The sequence below is a fragment of the Octopus bimaculoides genome, chromosome 2 (assembly GCF_001194135.2).
Source record: "Octopus bimaculoides isolate UCB-OBI-ISO-001 chromosome 2, ASM119413v2, whole genome shotgun sequence".
Taxonomy (NCBI): Eukaryota; Metazoa; Mollusca; class Cephalopoda; order Octopoda; family Octopodidae; genus Octopus; species Octopus bimaculoides.
The window spans coordinates 37,952,816-37,966,474 of record NC_068982.1 but is presented as its reverse complement, the minus strand read 5'-3'; the positions used below and the strand labels follow the sequence as shown (position 1 = coordinate 37,966,474).

General features: G+C 33.0%; 1 protein-coding gene across 12 annotated transcripts in view; it reads right to left on the bottom strand.

Moving 5' to 3' along the window:
- Positions 1-13,659, bottom strand: part of LOC106873463 (voltage-dependent L-type calcium channel subunit beta-1) — a 303,996-nt gene that overhangs the window by 8,082 nt on the left and 282,255 nt on the right. For 11 of the 12 annotated variants that reach the window (XM_014920835.2, XM_014920837.2, XM_052976435.1 and 8 more), the window contains 4 exons: positions 11,355-11,485; positions 8,683-8,822; positions 4,930-5,042; positions 1,445-1,596 (listed from right to left, as the gene is read on the bottom strand). In XM_014920835.2, coding sequence (XP_014776321.1) covers positions 1,445-1,596; positions 4,930-5,042; positions 8,683-8,822; positions 11,355-11,485 — 536 coding nt within the window. Of the gene's footprint in view, positions 1-1,444; positions 1,597-4,929; positions 5,043-8,682; positions 8,823-11,354; positions 11,501-13,659 lie in introns of all 12 variants that reach the window. The other variant, XM_014920833.2, reaches the window with a different exon arrangement.

The following is a 13,659-nucleotide window of genomic DNA, read 5'->3' as shown; positions in this document are numbered from 1 at the left end:
ATATATATATATATATATATATATATATATAAATATAACTGGCACTCTGTTGGTTATGATGACAAGAGTTTCAGTTAACCCGATCAACAGAACAGCCTACTCATGAAATTAATGTGCAAGTAATTGAGCACTCCACAGACACCACTAACATAGATCTCAGGGAAATTCAGTGTGACACAGAATGTGACATGGCTAGCCCCTTTAAATTACAGGTACTATTCATTTTCGCCAGCTGTGTAAACTGAAGCAATGTGAAAAAAAGTGTCTTGCTCAAGGATACAACACACCATTGGTAATCAAACTCACGGCCTTATGATCATGAGCTAAATACCCATAACCACTAAACAATGTGCCTTTCCATATAAATATAAAATGTAGTTTATTACAGAAGATAAAGAATATTGTTTCCTAGGAGCCTTGGAAATGATCTGAAGTAAAGTGAATTTGCCTTAAATGAGTTCTGATGCATCAATCAATTGAATATCTCATCTAGTTTATCCTAGGATAGTCAAACAGTTTTTGTTATGTTGGATATCATAGCTGGATAAATCTAAAAGAACAGAGGTTACAGGATTTCATTTTAAAGCAAGTTTCAGAATACCAACATAATATTTCCTGGTGGGGAATATTATGAGAGTAGAAACATAATGGGTGCATTCCCGGTTGCATGGGCTGCAAAGCGGTTGCAAGTCCGGGGAAATATTCTAAACAATGGGGAAATAATTGACTATTTTGACCCATAACTCTACTAAAGACAGATTTGAAGATGCTGGTAATGTATTTGTTAAGATGTTGTTGTTTATTGTCATTAATGCAATTAAAGGTACAATGTTGTTGTACAATTCCCCAAAACAATTTCTACTCATAGAGCAAGCAAGTCAAGAAGAGATTAGGCTTTGATAAGGCACTATAAACTTGGATTGATCTTAAGCTAATGCCTGAGTTAACTATTTTCATATAGTGATTACTCCAAGGGCAGCTGATTTCAATCCTGACATCAGAGATGAATTCCAACAATGTACAGTGATCAAAGTAAATAGCACCTCATGAAACCATTTTGCATAGCATACTCAATCTATCAAAGGTACCTCCTCTTCTCTCTCATGTACATTTTTGTGCTGAAGTTGTTGTTATAGAGACTGGAGATATTGAGCATTTTGAACTGTAACATAGGAATGTCATGTCTATACAATGTAGATGATGTTAGCATCACTGTGGTGGACTTTGGAAAACAAGATATTCTTTTGCTGGTTTCTGTGTTTTTAAAATATTCATTGAAATATTTTTCACATCAGATAATTCGAAGGATTATTACTTTTTAATTTTCACTTTGTATCACACATCTTACTGCTTTTTTAAAATGATATATGAAAAGAAAAATACAACTTTAAAGTAGGGAAAAAATCCAAGAGAATTTTGAAAAGGTATTGCTGAGAATACTTACTTTAGGTGAAGAGATCTTTACGTAGACAACTATAGGAGCAAGGGAGGTTTTGGCCAGCTGCGAGGGATGGTTTATGGTGTCACAATCAAGCACCACCATTTGCAACCCTCTAGCTAACTGAAATATTCTTTCTATTTCTTCTTGGACTTCCACTGAAAGAAAGAAAATTGAATTCATTAACTTCAAGTCTCAAATATCAAAAATCATGCTTAATGATTTGAAGATCATGTATACCAATAATTTAATTTGTACTGTGTAGTGTTTAATTCAGTTCAATTTATTGACATTGTACATAAATGCAATGAAAAGTACATGGTGGAAGGGGTGTTTGAGGACATTTAGTTATCAGGATACTGCTCCTTTCAAGCCAATTAAAAGATTTATTTTTATCAGATTCCCCCATGATAGGTAAAATGTTATCTGAAGACAAGAAATGCAGTCAGACACTATAAGGACACTGCAATTCATCCAGAAGGTTCAAAACATTATCGCTGTGATCCTAGAAAATGAATGAGTGACATAGACAAAGAATTTCAGATGTTGGAGTGGACTATCAGAACTGTGATGCACAAGGAGATTGAATACAAATCGTATGTATTGAAGAATGGCCAATTCATGTCTGTAAAGACACAGGATCTGTGCCAAGCAATTGCTTAACAAGGTTAAAATCACTTGCAAACACAGCATGCTTTGGTTCTTCTCTAGTGAGAAAAACTTTGAGCAAAACCAAAAGACCAACAGGGGAAATGACAGATACTTATGTGCAAAGCCTTCTGATATTCCCAGAGAGGTGCACACTAAATCTCTGACACCTGTAATAGTTTTAGAAGTTGTGAATAATGAAGGTCACATCACATCCTTCCACAGGGTCTTAGAATTAATACTGCTGGATATGTTGACATACTGGAGACTGTTATATGGATGAAAGTACACAATGGAAGGCTTTACATGTCTCAGCACCTTCATGCAAAGCCCATATAATCCAAGAATAGATGTCAGAAAATCTTTACCAACATAAAATATTCAACTTGTTGTCTCCAAACTCGCCAGGTTTAAATCCCAAGGACTACTATGTTTGGAGCACTGTTGAAAGGAAGACTAAACAACATCTCAACAATACCACAGCTTCAATAAAGTTGTCATTGTCCAGATGATGACAGAAATAATTAAGGACCATTTAGTGAAGGTGTGTCAATGATTCTGGTCTTGAATTGAAACAATCATTGAAGATGAAGGAGGATTCATGGAATTACTGAGAACATGCTCACAAACTTTTATTAAAATACATTTAGTTTTTACTAGATTAAAGTTGTTTAATCAAATTACTCAAATATGTCCTTAGATACCTCTTGCACACTGAACATTGCAGGTTAAGTTGAAATAAGAGTAATTAATACATATCAATTGCCAATTTGAGATAATGAACATATACAGCACAATTGATTATAATAGTAACATAGTTCCACTGAAGCACAAATAAATGTCCATACATGCAAAAACTTTCTGTTAATTGTAGACAGTAGTTACAAATATGAAAACTTCTATAATCAGCAAAGTGCACTCTAGGCCCAGATCCTATTCCCAGCAAACTCTTCAGTCTTTCCCTGTATACAGTGATATATCCTAATCTATAAATATATGCAATATTGTATCATATCCCTGAGTACAAAATCTCCAGTTCTCAGCCTCATTTCTAACACTTCAAAGGTAATAAAAACAATTGTAAAAACTATCACTTTTATCACCTTGAGACTCTTCATCATCTCATTCACCACCAGTACAGTTTCTGTAACAACAGATCTACAACAAAATTATTCTCCTATATTACACACACCAGTGGTCTCTCATTCTACAAAGCTCAAATGTAGTCACATTGGAGTACTATTCGCATATCTAGGATTGTGTTGCTGCTGTAAGCTGGTTGCCAAAAACTTTGTTGCAAACAAACTCCAATCACTAATCCACAGAAGCATTGTTTCTCTCCTATTTATTGAACATCTTGTAGCTTCTGCTCTTCTGAACTAGCAAGCTGCATGTCACCTATTTTCTAGCACATGCAGTACACCTATCTCCATTCCTTCTGTCTTCCTTACTTTGTTTGACTTCTTGAAACTGTATCTATTTTTTAGCATTAATATTATTCTGTCAAAAGTAATGCTTATTCATTCACATTGTTTTGAATTAACCATGCTTTGAGATTTTGATACGGTAACTTTTAATTTTTAAAATGATATATTGTAGGATAGGTGCGAGAAATCAGATTTGGCCAGTTTGAACATAAAACAAATAGAATATTTCAACAGGATATGGCCAGTTTAAATGCTAAAAGGGTTAAATACTTTCCTCAAGTATGTCACCCCAGAACTTCAGCCTTCTGAAATTCCTTTTCTACAAACATATTCCTAGTACATCCTAATACATTTCTCCTCATTTAACATTGATTCATTCATCACAAATTGTTCTCTGAAAACACTGGTTAGTGATCAATCAAAAGTTCTATTTGGACCACAAAAGTGTATCCCAGCAACCATCCACAATGCTCAAGACAACTTGGGGTCTTGGAATGAAGCCTATTTTTTCTTGTATGTTCTGTTATTCATTTATCACTGCTTCACTTAATGTGGTGTTTCTTTGGAACAAAATATGCATGATAAACAAAGATAGATGTAGTTATCAATCCACAGCAGTTAAAGCTGACCATTAACTGTTTTGATCCTACCATTCTTGATGCTTTTCCTAATACCAACCATTTTACAGAGTGTACTGGGAGCTTTTTACATGTTACTGGTACTAGTGAGGTTATTAAGTAACTCACAAAACAAGACCATCTCAACTGGGGGTGGACAGCTAGTATTGAGGGAGATGGTTTCATGCCAGGTGAGAAGATGTTAAAGTATGAGCTTAAGCACAAGATGTATCGAGGCATTGACTACTATCTTTGGGACAAGTAAATTCCTGAATCACATTGAGTTGCTCAATACATTTTTGTTACTATTATTAGCAATACCTAGCGGCCAATAACATTAATACCATGTATATATATGGGTGAAGTTGCATGGTTCAGTGGTTAGAGCATTGGGCTCAAAATCATAAGGTAGTGAGTTCGATTCTCAGACCAGACTTGTGTGGTGTTCTTGAGCAAGCCACCTTATTTCACGTTGTTTCAGTTCACTCAGTTGTAGAAATGAGTTGCAACGTCACTGGTACCAAGCTGTATCAGCCTTTGCCTTTCCCTTGGAAAACATTGGTGGCATGGAGTATGCATGGGTGACTGCTGGTCTTCCATAAACAAGCTTGCCCAGACTTGTGCCTCAGAGGGTAACTATCTAGGTGTAATCCCATGGTCATTCACGACCTAAGCGGGGTCTTTATCCTAATATATGGGTAAGTTTTATTAATTTTTATAGATTTTTGGTATTTAAAGCATAGAATATAGATTATAATGAAAAATATAACTGATGAACATTGAGAAATCAAAAACTCACCAAATCCAGACATCTTACTGTTAGACCTTTCTATTAGAGCTCTTTTGGTGGGATTGTTCAGTAATGAACGCTTGGCCAATGATATATCTGCTGTTACTCTGGTAATGATAATTCTGAAAAAAATATATTCAAATGATTAGTTAACAGAACAAAATCAATACATCTTTGTATAAGTTATGTCCACTGAAATATATCCATTAACAAGGCACTAAGATCATTAACATTGTCATGGTTGTCATCTTCAACATCATTGTCAACAACATTATCATCATCATCAACAACGCTACTATCACCATCATCATTGCCACTGACATCGTCATCTTCATCATTTTTTATCCCTATCATTTTCATCATTCACTTTTTATATGTACTTTCCCAACACTGTATGAACCATTTTTAAAAAGCCTGCACTGTATCCATGTGAGTTGTAAGATGCAAACAAAAGGGTTGGCATCAAAAAGGATATCTGCCTATAAAACATTGTCTCAGAAGTTTTTTCCAGTACAACACAAGATGGAAGAGTAGACTTTAAAAAAAAGTTTTGGCATGTGTTTAAAAAATCTACAATACAACAGCTTTTAATACATTTTGATTCTACGTTATTTAATTTGAGTAAGCCTTAATATGTTCAGGTCCAAACTAAGCATTTTACTCAAGTGTTCATTTCATTATTAATTCACAGTACAACATACATCAACCATTTGTCTTATCTGTTAATGTTAGTGTTGTTGCATATACTGGGATGAACTGTCTCATCAAAAAACGTTATTACCTTTATACTTAATAGATCTAAATAACTAATAAGAAATACTTTTATAAGGAAGATACAGTAAAGTTTAGAAAAATTACTATTACAAATCAAAATATGGAATACGATAGCAAAAACGTGAGTAAAATTTGGAGGAATAACCACTCTCAACTCCCATACAGTTCAAATCACAAAATATCATCTAACTAGTCATATAGAAATTACTGAGAAAATATCACAAGTAGTTTTTTTCTGGGTATGTTATTTAAATAACTTATTGTCATAACATATTATATTCCTATCACACCCTAGCAGTTGAGGGAAACTGTGGAAGAGGTGGACCCAGAAAGACCTGGGATAAGGTGGTGAAGCATGACCTTTGAACATTAGGCCTCACTGAGGCAATGACTAGTGAGCGAGACCTTTGGAAATATGCTGTGCTTGAGAAGACCCGGCAAGCCAAGTGAGACCATAACCCATGGCCTGCTTGCGAAGACCTGTTGAGGCAAGTGAAATTCGATGACAGCACTGCATAACTGGCATCTGTGCTAGTGTAGCGTTAAGAGCACCGTCCGAGCGTGATTGTTGCCAGGGCCATTGACTGGCCCCCATGCCAGTGGCACATAAAAAGCACCATTTGAGCATGATCGTTACCAGTGTTGCCTTACTGGCACTTGTGCCAGTGGCATGCGAAAAACAACATTTGAGTGAGGGTGTTGCCAGTGCTGCTGGACTGGCTCCTGTGCAGATGACACATAAAAACACCATTTGAGCATGGCCGTTGCTAGTACCGCCTGACCGGCCCTTGTACCAGTGGCACGTAAACGCACCCACTACACTCTCAGAGTGGTTGGCGTTAGGAAGGGCATCCAGCTGTAGAAACTCTGCCAGATCAGATTGGAGCCTGGTGCAGCCATCTGGCTCACCGGTCCCCAGTCAAACTGTCCAACCCATGTCATCATGGAAAGCGGATGTTAAACGATGATGATGATGATGATAATTTTCAGCTTTAAAAATATTAAATAGTGCCAGAACAAGAAAAGTAATTTACATAATTTCAATAAGATAAGATATTTATGTAATTTACAGTAAAAATATTACTAGTTTTATTATGTATATATAATAAATATTTTATAGTGTTGACATATGTGTTTATGACCATTTTACTAATCAATCAATAGATACAGATTTTTTTACCTTTGCTGGAAGTTTGAAAAGGTGATTATAGTGTTATTATTTTGAATGACAAGGCAAATTCAGTTTTCTAAATAATTATATTAACATAGTAGAGAATTATTTCAAAGAAAGAATTTAAAAGCCAATCTAGGAAAGAACATTCACACAAAGCCAGTGAGCCTGATAATATCTGATATTAGCAGCTGGAATATTCCTTAACTTAAAAAGGATCTTCTGCTCTTTTAAGAATGACAATAATCCATCCAATATGCAAATAAAAGAAACTAAGGCCAATACAAAACCTTAATGTTCAATTCACATCTTTGACACAAGCATAACAGATTTACAAAAACTAGTTTCTTATACTTTCTGATAAATGCCAACATGGACCCACAGAAATGAGAATAATGGCCATACACTTATATACTTAATGAACAGGCTAGTATATTACCAATTTAAATGAAGGCAGGTAAGTGTATTCCTAGACTTCTTCAAAATATTTGACAAAAATGTCTGTATGAAACTAAAAGAAACAATTTTAGAATTTAAAGGGATTGGAGAGGGTGAGTGAATGAGTAAGTTCCCAGGACTGCAAAAGGAGAGCAGGAGGTGGGCAGGTGGAATGTAGTGAATGGGCATAGGTAGGAAAGAGGGTTTGAGGAGGATACGTTATGGGGAAGAGATTTGATAGGGACATATTGTGTGCTGGTAAGTTCACAAGGGAGAGTGGAGGATATAGGTAAGGGGAATACAGCAGGTGGTGAGCATGGGTGGGGAAAGAGAATGCTGGGAAGATAGAATGTGGGGAAGAAGTTTGTCAGGGACAGGTTATGAGCAGAGTAGGAGGAGGTGGGATGGACATAAAGGACATGCCTTTATGGCCTCAGTTTTACTTAGCTGGACAGGTCTTTTCAAGAATAGCAAATCACTAAGTGTCTCAGTCCTTTGTCTCTCATCTGTGAGGCTTTTAAATATTAGTTTCAAAGTTTGACACAAGGCCAACAATTCCAATAGAGAGGGTAAGTTGATTAGATCAACCCCAGTGCTAAACTCATACTTATTTTATCAACCCCAGAAGGATGAAAGGCAAAGCTGACCTCAGCAGAATTTGAACTCAGAACATAAAGATGGATGAAATGCTGATAAGCATTTTGCCCGGCATGCTAACAATTTTGTTAGCTAACCACCTCAAGGCTCTTCAATATTAATTCTAATTCTTGTCAATTGGAACTACTGTAAACACATTCTATGCTTTGATATATTACGCAAAATGTAACACCTCAAAACGAAACAAAAAAAATGTAAAAATATTTAACAATTCTAGACAAAAATGAAGTATTGATTTTAAACCAAGAATACTTTCTTAAACAAGTATATTATGTCTTTCTTGAAACTGAAGGTTCCAATTGTTATCTGTTTCAACTAAATATAGCAGAAACTACCAGATGTGATGACAGAAAAGCAATCCAACTGTTTTTTCTTGTTAAATAGTGCTTTACCTTTAAACTTTCAGATTACTCTGTCAAATGTAATGATTATTTATTTGCATTGTTTTAAATTTATCAATGCATTATCTTGTAGCTTTGAGACTTCAATGATATGATTGTTTATTTTTACAATGACATTGTAGGGCAGGTATGATTCTGGTCACTTTGAACATAAAACATATAGAATATTTGGGACTGATATGGCCGGCTTGAATATCAAAGGATTCAAATTTTTACTTTTAATACTTTTTCTTTAAATGTTAAAAATTCAAGTTTGCAACACAACTGAAAAGTAAATATTAAACAAAATTAATTACAAAAATACATATGCTTTTTATTTACCTTCCTTCAAACTTGTGCTTAAGAAAATCAAATAGGGCTTTCTGCATCATATCCGTCACTTCATACCCTTTCAATGAAGGTCCTATCAAAACTACAGGTCGCATGGAAGGCACTACCTCATAGGGAGGAATATTCTCAGACTGAAAGAGGAAAGAAAAAAAATACTTAGTTCAATATTTTCCAATTTTCACAGGTATTAAAACTTAATCAGAAAAAATTTTTGCTCCTTTTTGTCTTTCAGTTAAAATCCTGAAATATCAAGAGAAACATAAAATCTAACATTTTAGGAAAACACTTGAAATAGGTTCGCTTTGATGCCAAAACAAAATTCCTAAAGTATATTGAGTTTCTAGTAAGCATCATATACTTCCTATGGTTGGGAAATCTGATGTAATATAATCAAATATTTTTGTTTTATAAGAGATAAGAATGAATTCCAAAAGAAATCTCAGAATTTTGTATTGAGTTTTAGAGCTGAATGTGGACAGAATGCAAACTTGTGCACAAAATGGGAAACATGACATATCAAATTGGATGATATCAATGTATCAAATATTACAAGAAACACTAAAATCATCATCATCATCATTTAATGTCTGCTTTCTATGCTGGCATGGATTGATTGGTTTGACAGGAGCTGGCTAAGCAGAAGACTGCACCATACTTCTGTATCTGTTTTGGCATTGTTTTTACAGCTGGATGTCCTTCCTAACACCAACCACCCTACAGAGTGGACTGAGTGCTTTTTGCGTAGCACCAGCACAGGCAAGGTCAGTTTTGGCATGGTTTTTATAGCTGGATGCCCTTCCAAATGCCAACCACTTTACAATGCGAACTGGATGCTTTTTATGTGGCATCAGCATCAGCAGTAACTTGCAAGATAAAGATCCTTTGAGAGGAGAGTGGGCATTAGAGAAGGTGATCTTGTGCCAGATGATGAAAGGTTAGAGTGTGACTCCAAAATAGTATAATCAATAACTAATAACATTTAAATCTGAATAATAAAGTATCTGTGTTCTTTAATAATAACACAATAGATAGGGATTAAATACAGGAATTGGCTGTATTTAAAATGTCTATAAAGAACGTACTTGAAAAGGACAAAATCTTATAGCTAATCTCACAGTTATTACTTGCTTATTTCTTCAAATAAATAAATGCATCACCCATCTTCTAGAGCCTATTTTGTTTCCTAACCATTATCATGACAAATGTAATAATCAGAAAATTAACTTATCAATAATGTCCAGATAATACCAGTACATGGGTTTTGATAAGATAACAGCTCAATGACAGGACAATAGTTTAAGCCATATTGCTTAGCTATTTGTTAATTTATAGTTCCACATTCAAACTCTGTTATGACCAATAAAGTAAATTACAGATTGATCAATAAAATATCGCTGTTAAATTGTGAAATGTAGTTGAAATCTAGATCATGCGTTTACTTGGTTGTTCTTGTACCAAAAGATTGTATCAATTCACCTCTTCAGCAAAAGCAAAAGGTATTTTCAACTGGAACTCACAGACAGATAAGCAAAGTGAAATTACAGTAACAAATATAAATACTTTGTCAGAGAACAAAATATCTTTTGAGATGTGCATAAGAGTTGCATACCATATACATTTGAATTTCTAAGGATTTTAGTTGTATATCATGAATATCTTGGAAATTCAAGGGAGAAATCTTTATTTGGTGGAAGTTTTGCATAAGATAAAAGTTTCTTAGCATGCTTATCTGGGTACCAATTAAAATTGAAAAGTAGCTCAAAATTATAAAGCATCTACATGCTATGGATGGAGTCTATGAGCATTTAGTACAATTACTATAAAGCTAACCAGGAAAAAGTTACCAGTAACTTGTAAAAGATTGCAAAGTGCAGAGTAAACAATGAACAGATAATAAACCTATTGCATTTTTTCTTTAAAAAACGTAATTTTTTGTACACAATCAGAAGCTGGTAAGGAAAGAGAACAAAAAGAGAGCAGAAGAAAAGAGCAAAAACATAAAGTTACAGAAAATGAAAAACAAAACATAAAAGAAAAAACAGAAAACAAATGAAAAAGAGAAACAGAAAAAGCATATTGTAAGAACTCATAAAAGAAAAAAATGAAGAATATGTCCCAAGATGTATGTTATTCACAATAACAAAGAAATATGGAATCCAGTAAGCTAATAAAGTTTATTCTTAATAATTCTGGATGCTTCAAATAGTGCCATATGATGGATGTAAACAACAAAATCGAAAGTTCAGACAAGCTTTAAGGCTTTTTAGCACAATAACAATAACAACATTCTTACAAGTAAATCATTACTAAGTTATTGCATTTTTATCAGTCATGCCAACAATTATTTTCCATGAATATTGATAATTTAAGTGTTATTGGATTAATTAGCTTTGAAGCTCTAAAGTCAATACTCAGTTTTCTAGCATACAGGTCAACATAGTGTATAGTGTAAACATCCAAACATTGTTACTATCTTTCCAAATCCAGCTACATTTCACATGAAATTTTTGGACAGCCTAAGCCCTTAGTGTATAAGTTAACGTACAATTTTTGGTTGTAAATTTTTGTCTGAAAAATTCAACATGTATGCCAGAAAATATAGTAAAAAGAAGTAATGGAAAATAACAATCATGAAATAAAATAAATTCAAAGTAAACTCTTACCTTTTTGAAAAAAGGTTTCCTTTTTTCTTTGGTTGGTGGGGTAATGTTTGGTTTACTTGTTCTCACATTACTTAGGCTGTCACTATCCTCTCCAACATTACTGTCTACCCCATTATGTTCACCATCAATACCTAAAAACATACATTCTGCTAACGTTGAATTAAGAATAACAACAACAAACAAATAATTAAATAGTTTTATTATATTTGGAAATTAAACTATTGACACTTTCAAAGAGCAACATCATTATGGAAAAACATTTCTGCCAAATCTATAAGGATATCAACAAATGTTAGACTATAATAGGTTAATTCATAAAAAGACAATAATCAAACAATTAAAGGTAACTGGTGTAAAAAGTGAAAATACAGGGAACATTTGAGTTAGTTCAACATATTGAAAATGATACTGAAAATCCAGTTCTACAAACAATTTTTCTTTTTAATTAAACTCAAAGGTAAAATATAAATGTCATTAGATATTTATTTGAACTGATACAGAAAATATTGTATATTAGCCCCTTTGCTATTGACAAGAAGAAATAAATAAAAAAATTCATTGTAATCAATTGATGAAATGAATATAATATGTAACTGTTTTATTTTCATAAAAAAAATAGAACAATGACATATTTCTTTCTGTTTTATTTTTCTCTAATAGCAGTATTGACACATTAAAAAATGCCCCAAAATAAGATAAACAAATATATATAGTTTATGGTATACAGAAGATCTCCTAATTATTATCTTCATTATGTAAATGATATATTTAATTAATCCCAGTCATAATTAGGATTCACTCAAGCAAAAAAATAAAATGTTGGTCTAGGCCCAAGTTCATTAATTCATTCTTTGATAGACCAAATTTATAACAAAATATACAAGTGTATTAAGAGAAGTTACATGTCAATCTATAGGCAGGTAAAACACTAGACAAAAGAAATGTATCTTTATCTGATTGGAAGCAAGTATGCAACTGACATATGACTAAAGATGTAAATAAGACTGCTTGAAAACAATAAAAGGAAGCATAAAAAATGTTTGTAACTTTTCAACAAAATTGATATCATGAAATACTTTGTTACAGTTCCATCATTAATGAACATAGGAATGGAATTAATGTCATAACACTTTTTTTCCATTCTGTTTAAGTCAACAGGAATAACTACCCATTGATAAAAAAAATTCCATTAGGTGAAGAACTTCGACTCATTTGCATGAGACTGATTAAATGATTGACTGATTGACTGATATGAATAAATATCAATTGACTAACTGATTGACTGATATAAATAAGTATTAATTGACTGACTGATTGGCGGAAACATTGGTGGAGTGAGTTAAGTTTAACGTATGCAAATCAAGTGCATGACTATTGTAAGAGAAAATTAAAATCTTCAGAATTATCAAAGAAAATATGTTCACAGTATTGACTGTTTCAATTTGAAAACAACTACATGAGAATTTTAGAAATTCCATTAACCAAGAAACATTTTCTTTGGTAGGAAATATTGATGGGGACTGTTGTGCAACAACAAAACTCCACTTCCAACTAAAAACTTCTCTTTTCTCAGCATATATTATGTACATGTTCATATTGCATACATTAACCAGATGATGTTATGTAAAGCATATTAAGTAAAGAAAGTAACTCAAAAGAAAACTCTTTTCAAACAGTCTTTCTAGAATTATGAATAAGTTTTAATGCTATTCACACATAGTTCAGATCTTGAATATGCTAAATTTTGGCTTTAAAACTATTTGCATGACTATATTAATATTATGCACACACATTTACACAGGCATACTCTTCTGTTATGTTATGTATTTACATAATAGTTAATTTAATTCCATATTAAAATCTGAGATTAAAGGAAGCTATATTATTTAATTCAATGCACAGTCAACATGTTTACTTGATAATCAGTTTCAGTAAAGGATAACTTTTTTTAACAGTGACTCATTTTTGTATTTCTCAAGTTTGTATTTTAATGTTAATGTAGATGAGGTAGTTTTTATCTAGAGATCTAATGCTTGTGTAATTCTAAAGTGAAATGTGCAAGCTGTTTTTATTCAATGTGAAATATTCAATATGTTTGATTATATTTGATTAGGACAAACTTTCCAGTTGAATTATCTTACAAGTACTAACTGCTACAGTATTGAATAAAAGGGGAATCATTTTACAAAATATAATTTTTTTTCTTTTTTTTGAGAATGAGAAGTGGTTTTAATTTTGAATGACCATTCTTTAAAATGCAATACTTTTAATCACAGAGATATGGGCAAAAAAAAAAAAAAAAAAA